The 15861-nt window shown below is 41.5% G+C and overlaps 1 protein-coding gene across 4 annotated transcripts in view; it reads left to right on the top strand.

The window, feature by feature from the left end:
* DCLK2 (doublecortin like kinase 2) overlaps positions 1 to 15861 on the top strand; it is a 235802-nt gene that overhangs the window by 197053 nt on the left and 22888 nt on the right. For all 4 annotated transcript variants that reach the window (XR_010177472.1, XM_063920574.1, XM_063920575.1 and 1 more), the window contains 2 exons: positions 6485 to 6604; positions 9042 to 9188. Coding sequence is in view for 3 of the 4 variants with exons in the window: in XM_063920574.1 (XP_063776644.1) it covers positions 6485 to 6604; positions 9042 to 9188 (267 nt within the window). In the remaining variant the exon portion in view is untranslated. The remainder of the gene's footprint in view (positions 1 to 6484; positions 6605 to 9041; positions 9189 to 15861) is intronic.

Here is a 15861-nt window from a genome sequence, read left to right as displayed (position 1 = left end):
TGGTTGCTCACAGTACTTTAAAATACTATTTCCTTTCCACAAACTGCTCCTGATTTTTCAACGTTGGGCAACTCAGTGCCAATAATATTCCCAGCTGTTTTAACCACCCGCTCTAAGAATTTACGGTCTAATGTGGTGCAATTTCTGTACCAAACTGAAATACTATAAGGACGCTTTCAATAACACAACAATAAAAATTAATTATACGTTTCTTGTACCAGTTTACTGCAGTTAATTTCCTCAAAAAATACAAACGCTGTTGTGCCTTCTTAACCATAACAGAAACATTGGAGCTTCAAGACAAATCATCTGTGATGATGGTTCCTATTACTTGAAGTATTTTACGCTTTCAACCTCCAAATTTTCAATAAGTACCAGTAATAATTCAGATTTGTCTTCCAAAGAGCAAAAATAATTTCTTTAGTCTTTTTCAAATTTAAAAGTAAGCAATTAGTCTTATTTCAAGTAACCAACTGATTTACCTCCTCGTGGTACAACGACTCATCGCCATCATGAGCCTCACTATTGCATATCTTCAGTAAAATTTATAATAGCGTTTGATTTAGACAATGGAACACAATCATAAGTAATAATTAAAATAGGAGTGGGTTTAAAACACACCCCTGTGGGGTACCAGTGCTACTCTTAAAAGATTACTTCAACTGTCCCAGTCTAACTTGTTGCGGCCTATTTATTAAGAAATCTAAAATCCAATTACACAATGCGACAGCGGATCTTAGGTTCATCAATTTACTAATCAAAGCACTAGGGGGGATGGTATTAAATGCTGAGCTGTAATCGATAAAAAAGTACTCTGACATAAGTGTTAGGCTTTTCAAGGTGACAAAGGGAAGACTAGACCATAGAGATCAATGCATCCTCAGTCAATCTATTCTGTCTATAAGCAAATTGATACCTATCAAAGTCACAAGGCAGATAACATTTCATATGCATCAACACCAACCTCTCAGTTCATTTCATAATTAATGGAGTCTATGCAATAGGCATATAGTCATTTCAATTTGTAACCCTAGGATTTTTGGGACTGGAAAAACCAACATATTCTTAAAGCATTCAGGGACAATACACTGTGATAAGGATAGATATATCTGATTTCTTGAGTGCAATGCTCATAAGTAGTTTACAGACAAACTGTACACCCCAAAAGAGCAGTATTAAGAGGCACTTATACGTAAGGAAAATAAGTAAGATAAAGACCACACAGCAAATCGATACACTACAGATGGCCAGCGTTTTTGTGTGACTGTCCTTTGCAATGCCAAAGCACTGAACATGGGTTTTACACGTATGTTATATAAGAAGCTGTACCAGTCATATATTATAGTAACTATAGCATCATACCCAACAATCTGAGCCATAGCTCTTTTACATATAATGTAGTCCTAGTGAACCACCTATAGTATAGTCTGTATCCCTGTCATCAGTTGTACAGCAAATACCACACACACACACAAATGTTCACCATTATTACTTATCCATAATCTATCCCTTTCATCTATCTACTAAAACCCATCACAAGAGCTATATGCCACTCAGGACCCAGAGTTTAGGCCCATACACACTTGCTGAGAAAATGAGCGACGTCGCTCATTTTCCCCCTTCCTGAGCGACGTCGCTCATTTTCTCGACAAGTGTGTATGCCGCCAGCGACGATGCGTGGCCCCTTCGGGTCGGCAACTATCAACGCTGTCGGCAGTGCATGCATGATCTATCTGGACTGTCGTCGGGGAACTGCATGCACGGCCAGCCGCTGCGTGATGTCACTGAGCGATTATGAACACTTAAAAGATACATTTAAATAATTATACATTTATTATTGGTTCTCTAAGGAACTCCACATAGCCCGTTATGTAAAATTTGGTTGTCTAATTGACAGTATGGGAAATTTTTCATTTGGCTGTTGGCTTAGGGGTATATGCAATTGCGGTCGAATTGCCAAAAATGACGAAAAACGGGTCATTTTCGACACAAAAAAACTGTCGAATTGGATTCGACAATTCAATACAGTACTTTTCAACAAAAAAACTGCCGTTTCATTTTCGACTTATTGCAGTTCGACATTTTGTTAAATTCGACATGTCTGCCATGTATAAATGTGGCTTTTCGACAAAAGTATATTCAATTGAAGAATGTCGATTCGACAACAGTGCTTTTCGACAGTCATTTCATCAATTTCATTCCGCCTCATTTTTCTGTCGTGATCTAATCAAAAATTTGAAAAACATGTATTTTTTGGTGCTTTCTTTATTGCTAATAGCATATCTATTTATATTTGAAGGGATTATCTACTTGGTTTGTCAATTTAGGAGCCACAAGTATTATTTAATAGATTTTTTAAAAGAATATTTTTTTTTTTTACTAACTACAATAATATGGAGCAATCAGTGCATGTTTTTCAGTTGGAAGGGGTGTTGAAAGTGGTAAAAATCCTGAAAAAAAATGTGTGGGGTCCCCCCGTATTTTAACAACCAACACCGGGCTCTGCGCCTGGTGCTGGTGCCAAAAATACGGGGGACAAAAGACGTAGGGGTCCCCCGTATTTTTAACACCAGCACCGGGCTCCACTAGCCAGAGAGATAATGCCACAGCCGGGGGACACTTTTATATTGGTCCCTGCGGCCTTGGCATTAAATCCCCAACTAGTCACCCCTGGCGGCGGATGGGGGGCTGATAGCCAGAGTGTAAAATTAAAGAATATTGTTTTTCGTAGCAGAACTACAAGTCCCAGCAAGCCTCCCCCCCAAGCTGGTACTTGGAGAACCACAAGTACCAGCATGCGGGGGGAAATGGGCCCGCTGGTACCTGTAGTTCTACTACAAAAAAAATACCCAAATAAAAACAGTACACACACACCGTGATAGTACAACTTTATTACATACATGCACACCAACATACATACATACATACTTACCTATGTTGACACGAAGAGTCGGTCCCCTTCTCCACGTAGAATCCACGGGGTACCTGTAAATAAAAATTATACTCACAACAATCTAGTGTAGATCGGTCATCTTCTTTGTTTGTAATCCACGTACTTGGCAAAGTAAAAAAACGGACCACACACTGAAAGGGGTCCCATGTTTACACATGGGACCCCTTTCCCCGACTGGCGGGACCCCCCGTGACTGCTGTCAAAGAAGGTCCCTTCAGCCAATCAGTGAGCGCCACGTCATGGCACTCTCCTGATTGGCTGTGCGCGCCTGAGCTGTCAATCAGGCGGCGCACTCGAGATACAATGTAGCGCATAGGCGCTCCATTATATCCAATGGTGGGAACTTTGCGGTCAGCGGTAGAACGCAAGGTTATGTGGGGTCACTCTTGTATCCAATCCAGCCGGAATTCGACCGTAATTGCATATACCCCTTAGTGTAGTATTTGTCAGAATGATCATATGCTTTGCATGGACTTGATGCAAGTTATATATGACCAGTAAGGAGAAACATGTTTTATACCAACCCTCCCCCAGTTGTTATGGGTCTGTTTAGGAGCATTTTGGTTTATACAGTATTGCCTGGCCATATGTTCAGGGTCATAAAAGTTATTTTTAATGTATATGTGTCAGTAATATTTAAACAAAAGTAAAAAAATTTATTAAACAGCTTGGGGTCCCCCTGTTAAAGTCACAAGCAGATCCAGGCTATGATAGACTGGGCTTGTTAAGTATTTATTCTTAACAATATTTTGCAGTGATCAAGATTTTATCAATTGTGACTAGATTTCACATAGGGTGTAGCCTCTACTAACCAATTAGAGTTGCTTTCATGCTCTGACCAATCAGCGTATAGCTGCTATGTGTTGGATAAATAATGAGAGACCACCTGACCTATAGTTTGTGATCCGGCTTCTATGTATTTTTTTCCCCCCATAAAAATTACAAACTGGAATGAAAAAGATCCTATGGGGGGTTAAATATAATATATATTGTTTCATGGTAATTGTATTTTTTATTTAATTGTTAGGAGTAATTGTATTTTTTATTTCTTTGCTAGGGGTAATACAGGTTTCTACAAGTCTTTATTGGCCCTAGTTGCCAGGTCACCATATTTATGCTTGAACTTGCATTTCTGAAGTTACAAGATACCATAGCAGTTTATGGGGGGTATTCAATTAACTCCGATAATTTCAGAGCTATTGAGTTTACCCTCCCTGCGCATTCAATTGCGGGCCTTTTTCTGACGTTTTTAAGGCATTTTCTCCAATGTCTTTTCACTTTTTTGCCAATGCCTTTTTGCTAAAAAAAACAAAACAAAAACTTCAGTATCTGCGGAAATGGCCCGTGTTTTCACCGGCACAGGTGCGAAAACACGTGGATCTAGCACAGATCGCTCAGCACACATCTCAGGACGCTCAGCACACAGCGCGATGATCCACGGTTATCGCCCTTGCTGAATTTTTCGCCTAGGTAAAAAAACGGCCCTGCTATTGAATCCTCATTCACCCTAAAAATAGCAAAAAGTGCAAAACGGCCCTAATTGAATACCCCACTATGGCTGGCAGTACGTACAAGAATGCTCTTTTCACTATATTTGACTATTACTCCAACACCCACTGCCTGGATGCTGTTTTCTTCTATGGGACTGGATTTTTTTTTCTTGTCATACCGAGTGAGCTGGGGCTGTAGTGAGCTGGGGCTGTGTCAGATTATGACAGGAAGACCACCTACTACGGGTTTTCCTGTTATAGCGTGACATGCCCAGCCTGTCCATAGCCTGGTGCTAGATGCAGAAAACAGAAAAGCTGTTCACTTAACCTCTATGCAATATTGGCAATTAGTACAGGCCGTGAGTGCTGGTGTTTAGATTGCTTCTGAGGGAAGGACATGTAGTTACAGTAACTCACCTGTACTTGGACTCCACGTGGCTGCTCTTTCCCTCTCCTGTCCCACCTCTCTAAATTGAAGGAACTGCAAGTGTGTGATACATCAAATTCTACATACTGTGTCAACCTGTGCATACAGTTTTTTTGTGCACACACACAGTGTAGAAATGCATATTTTCCACTAAAAAATGTATGCAGGCTCAACTCAAGAGGTTTGAAAAGATTTTCCCCGTCAGCCCAAAATATATATGTGAGTATGCAAATTTATGAGGTCCCTGGCACTGGAAGGAAAGTCCCTAAGTAACTGCTTCTTTGCATTTATAAATCTAGGACAATTCATGTTATTGGACCGCATGCAGTGCTCCATCATGTAATAAAAACATGTCACAGAAATCATCCTGTTTAACAATCAAAGCTTAGAGCAAATATTGTCTCTTAAAACTGAAATATTATTGATATAAAATAGAAGACCGTACCCAGCTGTACTATTCAGCTATCATTCTCTCATACTCAGGGCCGGCTCTACCATTAGGCAGCTTTAGGCGGCTGCCTAGGGGCGCCGTCCACTGGAGGGCAACACTGAATTCATCTAGCAAAAAACTGAAAGATGTCTCTGTATGCGATCAGTAATTAACTTAAAGATGTGGGATGGCACACAATAAGGAGCATGCAAATATATGTATGTTAGTGTGTATACACATGTATACACATACAATTTTACGGGATGCAGATGGCATCCCGGCAGACCAGATGCTGATGTTTAGAATACCGGCTTCAGAATCCTGACACCTGTCAGAATGCTGACGCCAGAATCCCGGCATCCTGAATGTTAGTGTTAAACTGCGGGGAAGGACAGATAGGGTAAAGGTAAGGGGTAAGGTTAATTCATATATTTTAAAATGACGTTATTATGGTGCTTGGGATGCCACTGTCGGCATTCTGACCATGTATGTATGTATGTATGTATGTATGTATAATGATGCAATTCACCCTAGCCCACTTAGTGGACACCTGCATCTCCCCTCCGGGAGGTGTGTGTGTGTGTGTGTGTGTGTGTGTGTGTGTGTGTGTGTGTGTGTGTGTGTGTGTGTGTGTGTGTGTGTGTGTGTGTGTGTGTGTGTAAGGGTTGCAGATTAGGGGGCACTAGGCTAAAGGTTTGCCTACGGTGCAGAGAGACCTTGCACCGGCCCTGCTCATACTTGAACTCTAAAGGGTGGTACACACGTAGATATGTGTCCCATAGATGTGTGCTGAGCGATGTAGCACAGATCGCTCAGCACACATCTCACGACGCTCAGCACACAGTGCGATGTGTGCTGAGCGAGGGGGGGGAAAAACGCTCACTTCACCCAGTGAAGTGAGCGATCTGACGAGATTTGGCATGCATGCAGGCCAGTCTAGAGTCAGCGATAGCGACGCGCGGGGCCGCGCATTGCTATCACTATGGGCTATACACACATGGAGCAATGTTTGCTTAATTTCTGGAATTCAAGCACTCCTCTCTACATGTGTACCACCCATAATGTTGCCTGACAATGACAAAATGCATGTTTTTAGAGTACGCTCCAATCTTTGTCCTTACAATATCTGTACATAAAGTTTAGATCGGATGAGCTCTAATTAAAGATTTGTCACTAATTAACAGGAACATCTGATTGAAAATGAGGTGTCAATACTGCGCCAAGTTAAACATCCCAATATTATAATGCTTATAGAAGAGATGGACACTACAACAGAGCTTTATCTGGTGATGGAATTAGTCAAGGTAAGAGGACTGTTCCGATTACTTTAATCATGTTTGAGTATTCTACAGAGACTATAATAAGCTTAGAGGAGTCTAAATTGAATCCTACAGTATACCTAATAATTGCGTTGTTATCCCCTAATTGAAATTGTTATTTAAACATTGATATTGCGGGGTCAGATGTTCAAACAATATACAGAATAACTAAATTGCTTCATTTGTTTTATCTTTAACTATATTGTGGTAAAGACAATTGTTGGCAATGCTAACTTACATTTGTACGCATACAGTAGGTCAAATAAAATTAAAAAAATCACTCAGTTTAATCTGTATTCACTTTAATTGTTCACGTCTGCAATCTGATGAACAACTAAATTGTACTTGCAATCATTTTTATAATAATTTTGTGCAGCAATATTTTTAGGTGACTTCAATTGTGATTGGCCCATAAAGAGACCATAGAGTACATTTAGCAACGTAGCGTCACATTATAAGGCCCCAGTTGTAAATATGATACCTACTGTATTATAGGTGTCACTATTTCATGTAATAGAATGGGAGGACAGTAGTGTAGTGTTAAAACCAGAGAGAGGTTACCACTATACTTTCTTGGAGAATTCTTAGAACAAGCTGTGCTATGCTGCCCAACAAACCGGAGGCAGTCAATTCATCGGCTGTTGGGATCCTGGCTGTCAGGATTTCGATGCTGGAATCCCGACACCTGGTGAAAAACCGGCGGTTGGAATCCCAATCGCCAGCTGGAATATAACCCTGTGATGACTGAAGGTCCCCACCGGGCCCGAAGCTTGGCGAGCCTGCGAGGGGACACACTGCGCCTGCCGCCAGGATCCCGGCTGTTGGGATCCCAGCATCGGTCTCCTGACCGCCCACAATATCATACTGATCCCCATCAAACACAGGATTAGGAATGGCGCAGCAGATAGCTCTAGGGCTTTCTTTTGTCCATCACCAATTAAGAAAGCTTTATTTGACCAATGTAGTCTGTTTATTTATTGGTTGGATCCTTACCTATTAAGAACTTGTTATTGTGGACATACCTATGTGCACTGTTTTCATATGATTTGCCACTGGGTTTCCCAGCAACAATTCTGGAGAAAAGGCAGATTATTAAGTAATTATTACAGTTTTTGAAGAACAGACTGTTAAAATATAAAAATCTTTGTTACGTATACCTTTTGTTTGGTGCCTGTTCTTTCGTAATAGATGTACAGTATTTGTTTAAATCAAATTAGGTTACATCATTTAGGGGAGTATCAGGGCTGGTGCTAGGGTGTTCGGCGTTCCCCTGCAAACTATACATTTGTGCCTTCCCATACTTCACAAAGGGTCAGCGCATAATGCCCGCCAGTAGTAGCATCCTTATTCATAATGCCCCCCCCAAGTAATAGCATCCTTATTCGTAATGCCCCCCCCCCCAGTAGTAGCGTCCTTATACGTAATGCCCGCCAGTAGTAGAGCCTTTACACGTAATGCCCCCCGGTAGTAGCGTCCTTATATGTAATGCCCCCCCCCCCCCAGTAGTAGCATCCTTATATGTGATGGCCACCAGTAGTAGCGTCCTTATACGTAATGCCCGTCAGGTGTAGCGTCCTTATACGTAATGCCCGCCAGTAGTAGCATCATTATACGTAATGCCCGCCCGTAGTAGCGTGCTTATACGAAATGCCCGCCAGTAGTAGCATCCTTATACGAAATGCCCGCCAGTAGTAGCGTCCATAATGCATGCACACATACACACTACACAACTCACACACACACACACCCCCACCATACACACACACACACCATACACACACACTGCACACACACACACACACACACACACACACATTTCTCTCTCACCCTCCACTTACAAAGTCTGGCTGGTAGTCACTGTTTACTCTCTCCCTGTTCAGCTGCCTGGTCCTGTGTAGCTCCGCCCCTCCATCCCATGTAGCTCCGCCCCCACTCCGTGTCGGCATAGCCCCTGCCCCCTCTTCGGTACCCACACTGCACACAGCCGCTGTTACAGGTGAGGGGGGAGTTGGCTTTTCATGCTGCCGGCGCTGCTGCCTGTCATACAGTGCGCAGCAGCAGGGATGCAGAGCAGGGAGAGCGCCTCTCCAGCCTGGCGCCTCCTTGCTTTACATCCCTTCGCTGAGCGGGTAGCGCCGGGCCTGGGGGTATTTATCAAAGCTTGGAGAGAGATAAAATTATTAGAAATAAAGTAAATGTACTCTAAATTTTCAAACACTGTAAAATGTAAGGCAGAAGCTGAATGGCTGGTACTTTATTTCCCAAAATTGTATCTCTCTTCGAGCTTTAATAAATGCGCCCCATAGAAACAAATATCTACATGTAAACTTATATTTGTAGATAACATTTAAACCTGTATTTTGAATCTTTATTGTGTTCTCAGCAATAATAATGACAATTTACCCAATTTCTATATGTCTAGGGTGGGGACTTATTTGATGCAATCACATCTTCAACAAAATATACAGAGCGCGATGGCAGTGCAATGGTATATAATCTTGCTAGCGCTATGGAGTATCTTCACAGCCTTAACATAGTTCATAGGGATATCAAACCTGAAAATTTACTGGTAAGTAGCAAATTATGTTTTCTTACCTTATACCAGTGGTCCCCAAACTTTCTTGAATCACAGCCTTATTTTATTAATAACTTTGGAAAAAATATTAAATTACGTAAATTGAGCCTACCTGTAATCCTTAGAGTCATTTATCTGGTGGTGTACATTAGTCCCTCTGATTGTCTACGTTTCATTATTGGCAGCTACCAGCACCAGATTTGCCTATCAATTTGATTTGGTCCTGGACCACTAACCCAAGGCACCCCTGCAAAAGTCTCAAGGTGCACCCAGTTTGGGAACCACTGCCTTATACTATAGTTGGTGCTTGATACATGGCAGTACTATATGTCTATTACATGCATGTGTCTGTCAAATAACAAATGTTATAAACACAATTTGGTGTTTTTTTTAAAGCTTTTATGCTTCTCTACTAGGGAAATGATGACCACATTTGTGAGGTTGAATCTAAGCTGTCCTTGCCAGGTCAATCTCTATTCTACTCACCATCAGTTTGTAAAAGAGTGTTCTTACTGAGGTGACAAAGTAAATGTGGATATATAAAGAGTACTCTTCTGTGTTTGTTATAAGAAAATGTAAATACAGACATTACTCAGGCCCATCCATTGTATAGGACATTGGTTCCCAAACTAGATGCCATTGGTTGGTGTTCCAGAACAAAATCAAATTATTTATTGTCAATGTGTTGGATAAAACTGGTGCTGGCAGCTGACGATCATAAAATATGTGGACAAACAGAAGTGTATCCCTGTCCACCACCACATAACGGGACCTAAGGATGACAGTGAAGCACATTATAGTTAATATAATAATCTTTGCTGATTTTCACAGTAAGAGACTTTTGGCCTAGCGGTGATAAAAATGTGGATACTCTAGGGCGCCATGATTCAAGAAAGGTTGTGAACCACTAGTATATGACATAATATACTCTGCATTATAGATTATATAAGGATATTAGTAGTGACTTTAGGGGTCATTCCAAGTTGTTCGCTCGCTAGCAGTTTTTAGCAGCCGTGCAAACGCTATGCCGCCGCCCACTGGGGAGTGTATTTTACCTTAGCAGAAGTGCGAACGCATGTGCAGCCGAGCTCTATAAAACCAGTTTCTGAGTAGCTCTGAACCTACTCAGCGCTTGCGATCACTTCAGCCTATTCGTGTCTGGACTTGACGTCACACACCCGCCCAGCGAATGCCCAGCCACACCTGCGTTTTTTCAGACACGCCTGCGTTTTTGCAAATACTCCCTGAAAACGGTCAGTTGACACCCAGAAACGCCCCCTTCCTGTCAATCTTCTTGCGACCGTCAGTGCGAAGGAAATCTTCGCTAGAACCTGAGCACAACCACAAAGAGCTTTGTACCCGTAAGTCACGCGTGCGCATTGCGGGCCATACGCATGCGCATAAATGCCATTTTTTCACCTGATCGCTGCGCTTAGAAAATCGTCAGCGAGCGATCAACTCATAATGACCCCATTAGTTCGGTGACCATATAAATATTATCAAGCAAGGGTATAACTAACATAGATGCAGCAGGTGCAGCTGTTCTGGGGAGCACAGCTGCTGTATGCTTCTTCCTTTTCTGTCCAATGGGGGGTCATTCCGAGTTGTTCGCTCGTTGCCGATTTTCGCGCGATTAAGGCAAAAATGCGCGCAGTGCGCATGCGCTAAGTATTTTAGCACAAAACTTAGTAGATTTACTCACGTCCGAACGAAGAATTTTCATCGTTGAAGTGATCGAAGTGTGATTGACAGGAAGTGGGTGTTTCTGGGCGGAAACTGATCATTTTCTGGGAGTGTGCGGAAAAACGCAGGCGTGCCAGGATAAAACGCGGAAGTGTCTGGAGAAACGGGGGAGTGGCTGGCCGAACGCAGGGCGTGTGTGTGATGTCAAACCAGGAACGAAACGGGCTGAGCTGATCGCAGTGTAGGAGTAAGTCTCGAGCTACTCAGAAACTGCTAAGAATTATTTAATCGCAATTCTGCTAATCTTTCGTTCGCTATTCTGCTAAGCTAAGATACACTCCCAGAGGGCGGCGGCCTAGCGTGTGCAATTCTGCTAAGATCTGCTAGCGAGCGAACAACTCGGAATGAGGGCCCATGTTTCTATGATTGCCATCTGGTAGCACATGAGGACCTTAGAAATGATGTTATGGGGCCCAAAAATTACTACTTATGTCCCTGCTTTGGATAGTGCAACATTACTTTAGCCCTTCTTCTGCCCCTACAATACTATACAAGTGTAAGAAAAATTAAGTTGAGATAGTGCTGTAATGAATTAAAGAATCCTTTAGCTATATATATATACATATACTGTATATACAGTATCAAATGTCACCACAGGCTAATTGAGAAATGCTCCGGTGCCTTACCCCTTTGACTGGAGCCCACCAATATATCTGTTTTCAAATAAGGCGGCACTCTGGAGTCTTGTCACAAAATGTGCAAACAGTGATGGTTTAATACAACGTTTCGGGGCATGGTCACCCCGTCATCATTGTGTGTGTCCTGATACATATGATGAACGATCTCCAAGCGCTGCTACATAAAACTCGAAATCCTTATATCCTGGGAATTTTCTAAGAAACAGAATATAACACCATATATGAGAAAGTCCTCAATCTGTTTGTTGCAATCCTGTTCTGTCACGGAGACTAACCTTGTTCACAAACCCTATGTTCCCATAAAGGTTTCTTTCAAGAGTTTCTCACTTCTTCCATGCACTATACAGTTATACCAATGGCATCCATCCATCAAAACATGGCTTACCTTTATAAGGAGCCCTATATGCACCAAAAGGTATCTTTAGCGCTCCTTCCTTCACCGGGATTTTCCTGTATTCCAGATATAGCCTTTCATGCAATATTAAAAATCCAACTGCATGTTCTCTCTTAAAAACACAATTTATTTTCACCCAACAGTGAAAAAAATACAGAACAATAAAAACAAGGAACCCCCTATCGACAGGCAAGGCCACTTCCACTCATACCCCTTAGATGGAATAGGGGATGTGTATACACCGCTAAGATAATTAGTAGTTATACTCAATCTCAGTGGATGTCCACATAGGTGGTGGGATTCAAGCCTGGGGTCCTTCTGTCATAAAACCAACGCGTTTCGGATGTAAATCCTTCCTCAGGGTGTGATTTTGGAAGTGACCTTCTCGGTCTTATATACCCACTAACCCTCATCACATGACAGTGTTCACCAATAAGATTCCAACAATATCAAATCATATAAAATAACCCTAAAAACTTTAAATTCATCTCCCCGCTGACACTATGACAACACAGAGTATGTACGTGCGGAATCCAAGGCAACGGGTGAAACAAACTAGGAAAAGGATATTACGTCATTGAAGGAGGAGAATGATGCTGCTTGACCTGGATAATATAAGGACAATAAAATCCAGGAACTGGAACATTATTATATAAGGATGGAATATATTTGGATTACAACCGGGTTTTAGATATAGCCAATTAATATGAATTTAAAGTTTTTAGGGTTATTTTAAATGAATTTTTGGAATAATTAAAATCATTGTTAGGGATATATGCAGATTTTATATATATGTTAATGATTGGAGAGAAGTCAGTCATGTAAAAACATATGATTTGATATTGTTGGAATCTTATTGGTGAACACTGTCATGTGATGAGGGTTAGTGGGTATATAAGACCGAGAAGGTCACTTCCAAAATCACACCCTGAGGAAGGATTTACATCCGAAACGCGTTGGTTTTATGACAGAAGGACCCCAGGCTTGAATCCCACCACCTATGTGGACATCCACTGAGATTGAGTATAACTACTAATTATCTTAGCGGTGTATACACATCCCCTATTCCATCTAAGGGGTATGAGTGGAAGTGGCCTTGCCTGTCGATAGGGGGTTCCTTGTTTTTATTGTTCTGTATTTTTTTCACTGTTGGGTGAAAATAAATTGTGTTTTTAAGAGAGAACATGCAGTTGGATTTTTAATATTGCATGAAAGGCTATATCTGGAATACAGGAAAATCCCGGTGAAGGAAGGAGCGCTAAAGATACCTTTTGGTGCATATAGGGCTCCTTATAAAGGTAAGCCATGTTTTGATGGATGGATGCCATTGGTATAACTGTATAGTGCATGGAAGAAGTGAGAAACTCTTGAAAGAAACCTTTATGGGAACATAGGGTTTGTGAACAAGGTTAGTCTCCGTGACAGAACAGGATTGCAACAAACAGATTGAGGACTTTCTCATATATGGTGTTATATTCTGTTTCTTAGAAAATTCCCAGGATATAAGGATTTCGAGTTTTATGTAGCAGCGCTTGGAGATCGTTCATCATATGTATCTGTATATCTAAGAAGGAAGTGGTGTTCTATTGGACGAGTGCCAAGCTGCAGCTAGGGCGCAAGTCACTGTTTCGTTTTTCAATAATTGTGTGTGTCCTGATGACGGGGTGACCGTGCCCCGAAACGTTGTATTAAACCGCCACTGTTTGCACATGTTACTATGAGCCTGATTGTCAGACGCCATGTCTGTGTATGCATCTACTGGTGGTCTGCCATCTACAGCTTTATGCAAATTCCGTTACAATGCCCTTCCCTTGTGTACATCCGTGCATCTAACTACGCAAGGACTGTGATGCCCACTGTCAGCTTCACTAGGCGATAAAATACCTATTGGTACATTTTTATATGCACCATCGATAGCACAATCAAAATGTATTGCAGGTGCAGATGCTTTGTTGTGAGCAGCGGGTGTCTGTGTACACAACCACTTTCACTTACACATCCCTGACTCTCCCATAAGACAGACCACCTCCATACATGCCAGCACCCAGCAACAACCATCGCATGTGACTCTGAATCATTCCCTATGTGTTTTAGCAGTTCCATCATGAAAATACACAAGCCACTTGCTTTATAAAGGTCCTTGCAGATCACCAAACCTAATGGCCGGGTACATCACTGACTGAGACTCTTCATATTTGTCATAACATTTTGTAGATTGTTTGAAATATCAGGCATTTCATTCTTTTTTTTTTTTCCTAATTCTTCAAGCTTTTCCAGACTTTGCGTGACATCCTGCAGACAGGTTACTTTGATGAGCTTTGGCTGTGTTAAAGTGCTGAACTAAAGTGACAGGCTGTAAGAAGATAACTGGCGTTGGTTTTAAGTAGGGCCTAATACCATTTTAGATTGGAATTGTAAATGGATTATTTAGAGAACAAGACTGGATTTATACTCTATGATTAGTATTTTGGAGGATAAAGCGAGGATTTTGTAAACAACATATTAATGATACTAAGCTTTCCAGCAGTGATCTCCCAAGCTAGTCTACTTAAGGGAATCTTCTAATCTTATCTCCGTAACAAATTAAACGGTTATGTTGTATGGGTTAATCTATTTCTGTGCTACCTTACCCATATTTCCCACGTCCAGGCTTTTACTTTGTTCATAATGTTTTGTAATTTGCATAGATTTACATTTTGACCTGATTCATTTCAAACAATTGTGATATAATAAAACAAGCATTCATGAAAGGCCTATTTACTGCAATACAGGGAATACAATCCCGGTACCAACAATGTGCATACAATTTGTTGAGAAGAATTAAACCATCCTAAACGTTGATTAAGTATTCCCTGTGGTGCTTTTAAGTAATACAGTGCAACAATATAGCTATATTTTACGTTTCACTATAGTCTTGTACTTTGACTGTATGAGGCTGCAAGGAGAGGTGTTCTGGGTAGACGTCACTCACACTAAGTACGCTAATCAACTAAAAGTCAGTCAGTTATTTTGTGACGTTAAGTTACAATGACATTATGTTGCAGAGTAACATTCTGTCAAGGTAAAAAAGCTTCTCTTCATCTTATACTTATAGCAACAGTGGCAAATGCAGGATTTCTAGAGGGGGGTTTCCAAACACAAACCACAATTTTCCACTCTGCGGAACAATGGAGTAAGTGCAGGAGTCTAGGTGAGCGTTAGAAGAACATAGTAACGACCCTAAACATTGGTCTTTTTATATACTGGAAACTGTACAATATGAGCTGTATCAAACATATTTAAATAATATAATTGAGTGGTCAGGAAAAAGTTAAACATCCCATAATAAATTCCTGGTAGCTACTCTCTGGTCCAGAGCACAGATCTGGACCACACACAGCAAACTTGGTAGAAGAAGTTGCTACCACTGGGCATGTGCAGCAGTTCTCTGTCCCTAAAACTGCATGATGTGGCAGCAGCACTAGTAACTGTATTATACATCATTGCTATTGTGGTCATAATTTGAGCCACTTGCCAAGAGGAGGGGGGTTTCCGGGCAACTGGAAACCCCCCCCCACCCCCCACCCCCCCCTGCGTTTGCCTATGAGCAAGGTAGGCAACATTTTTCTATTTGGGTACCAGAGGACAGGTTCAGAAATACATTTCCAGAGTGCAACCACCATTGAAACATATACAAACATTTTCAAAATTAATGAATGAAAACTTAAATGTTATTGGCTTCACTGACCTTCCATTGTCTGAAGGCCCTCATACATCAGCAATCACAATTTTTCTCTTACGTCCTAGAGGATGCTGGGGTCCACATTAGTACCATGGGGCATAGACAGGTCCACCAGGAGCCATTGGTACTTTAAGAGTTTGAGAGTGTGGGCTGGCTCCTCCCACCAGACTC

Source organism: Pseudophryne corroboree, chromosome 1 (genome assembly GCF_028390025.1).
Source record: "Pseudophryne corroboree isolate aPseCor3 chromosome 1, aPseCor3.hap2, whole genome shotgun sequence".
Taxonomy (NCBI): Eukaryota; Metazoa; Chordata; class Amphibia; order Anura; family Myobatrachidae; genus Pseudophryne; species Pseudophryne corroboree.
Note: the sequence above shows the minus strand (reverse complement) of the source record. Positions and strands in the feature narration are given on the sequence as shown.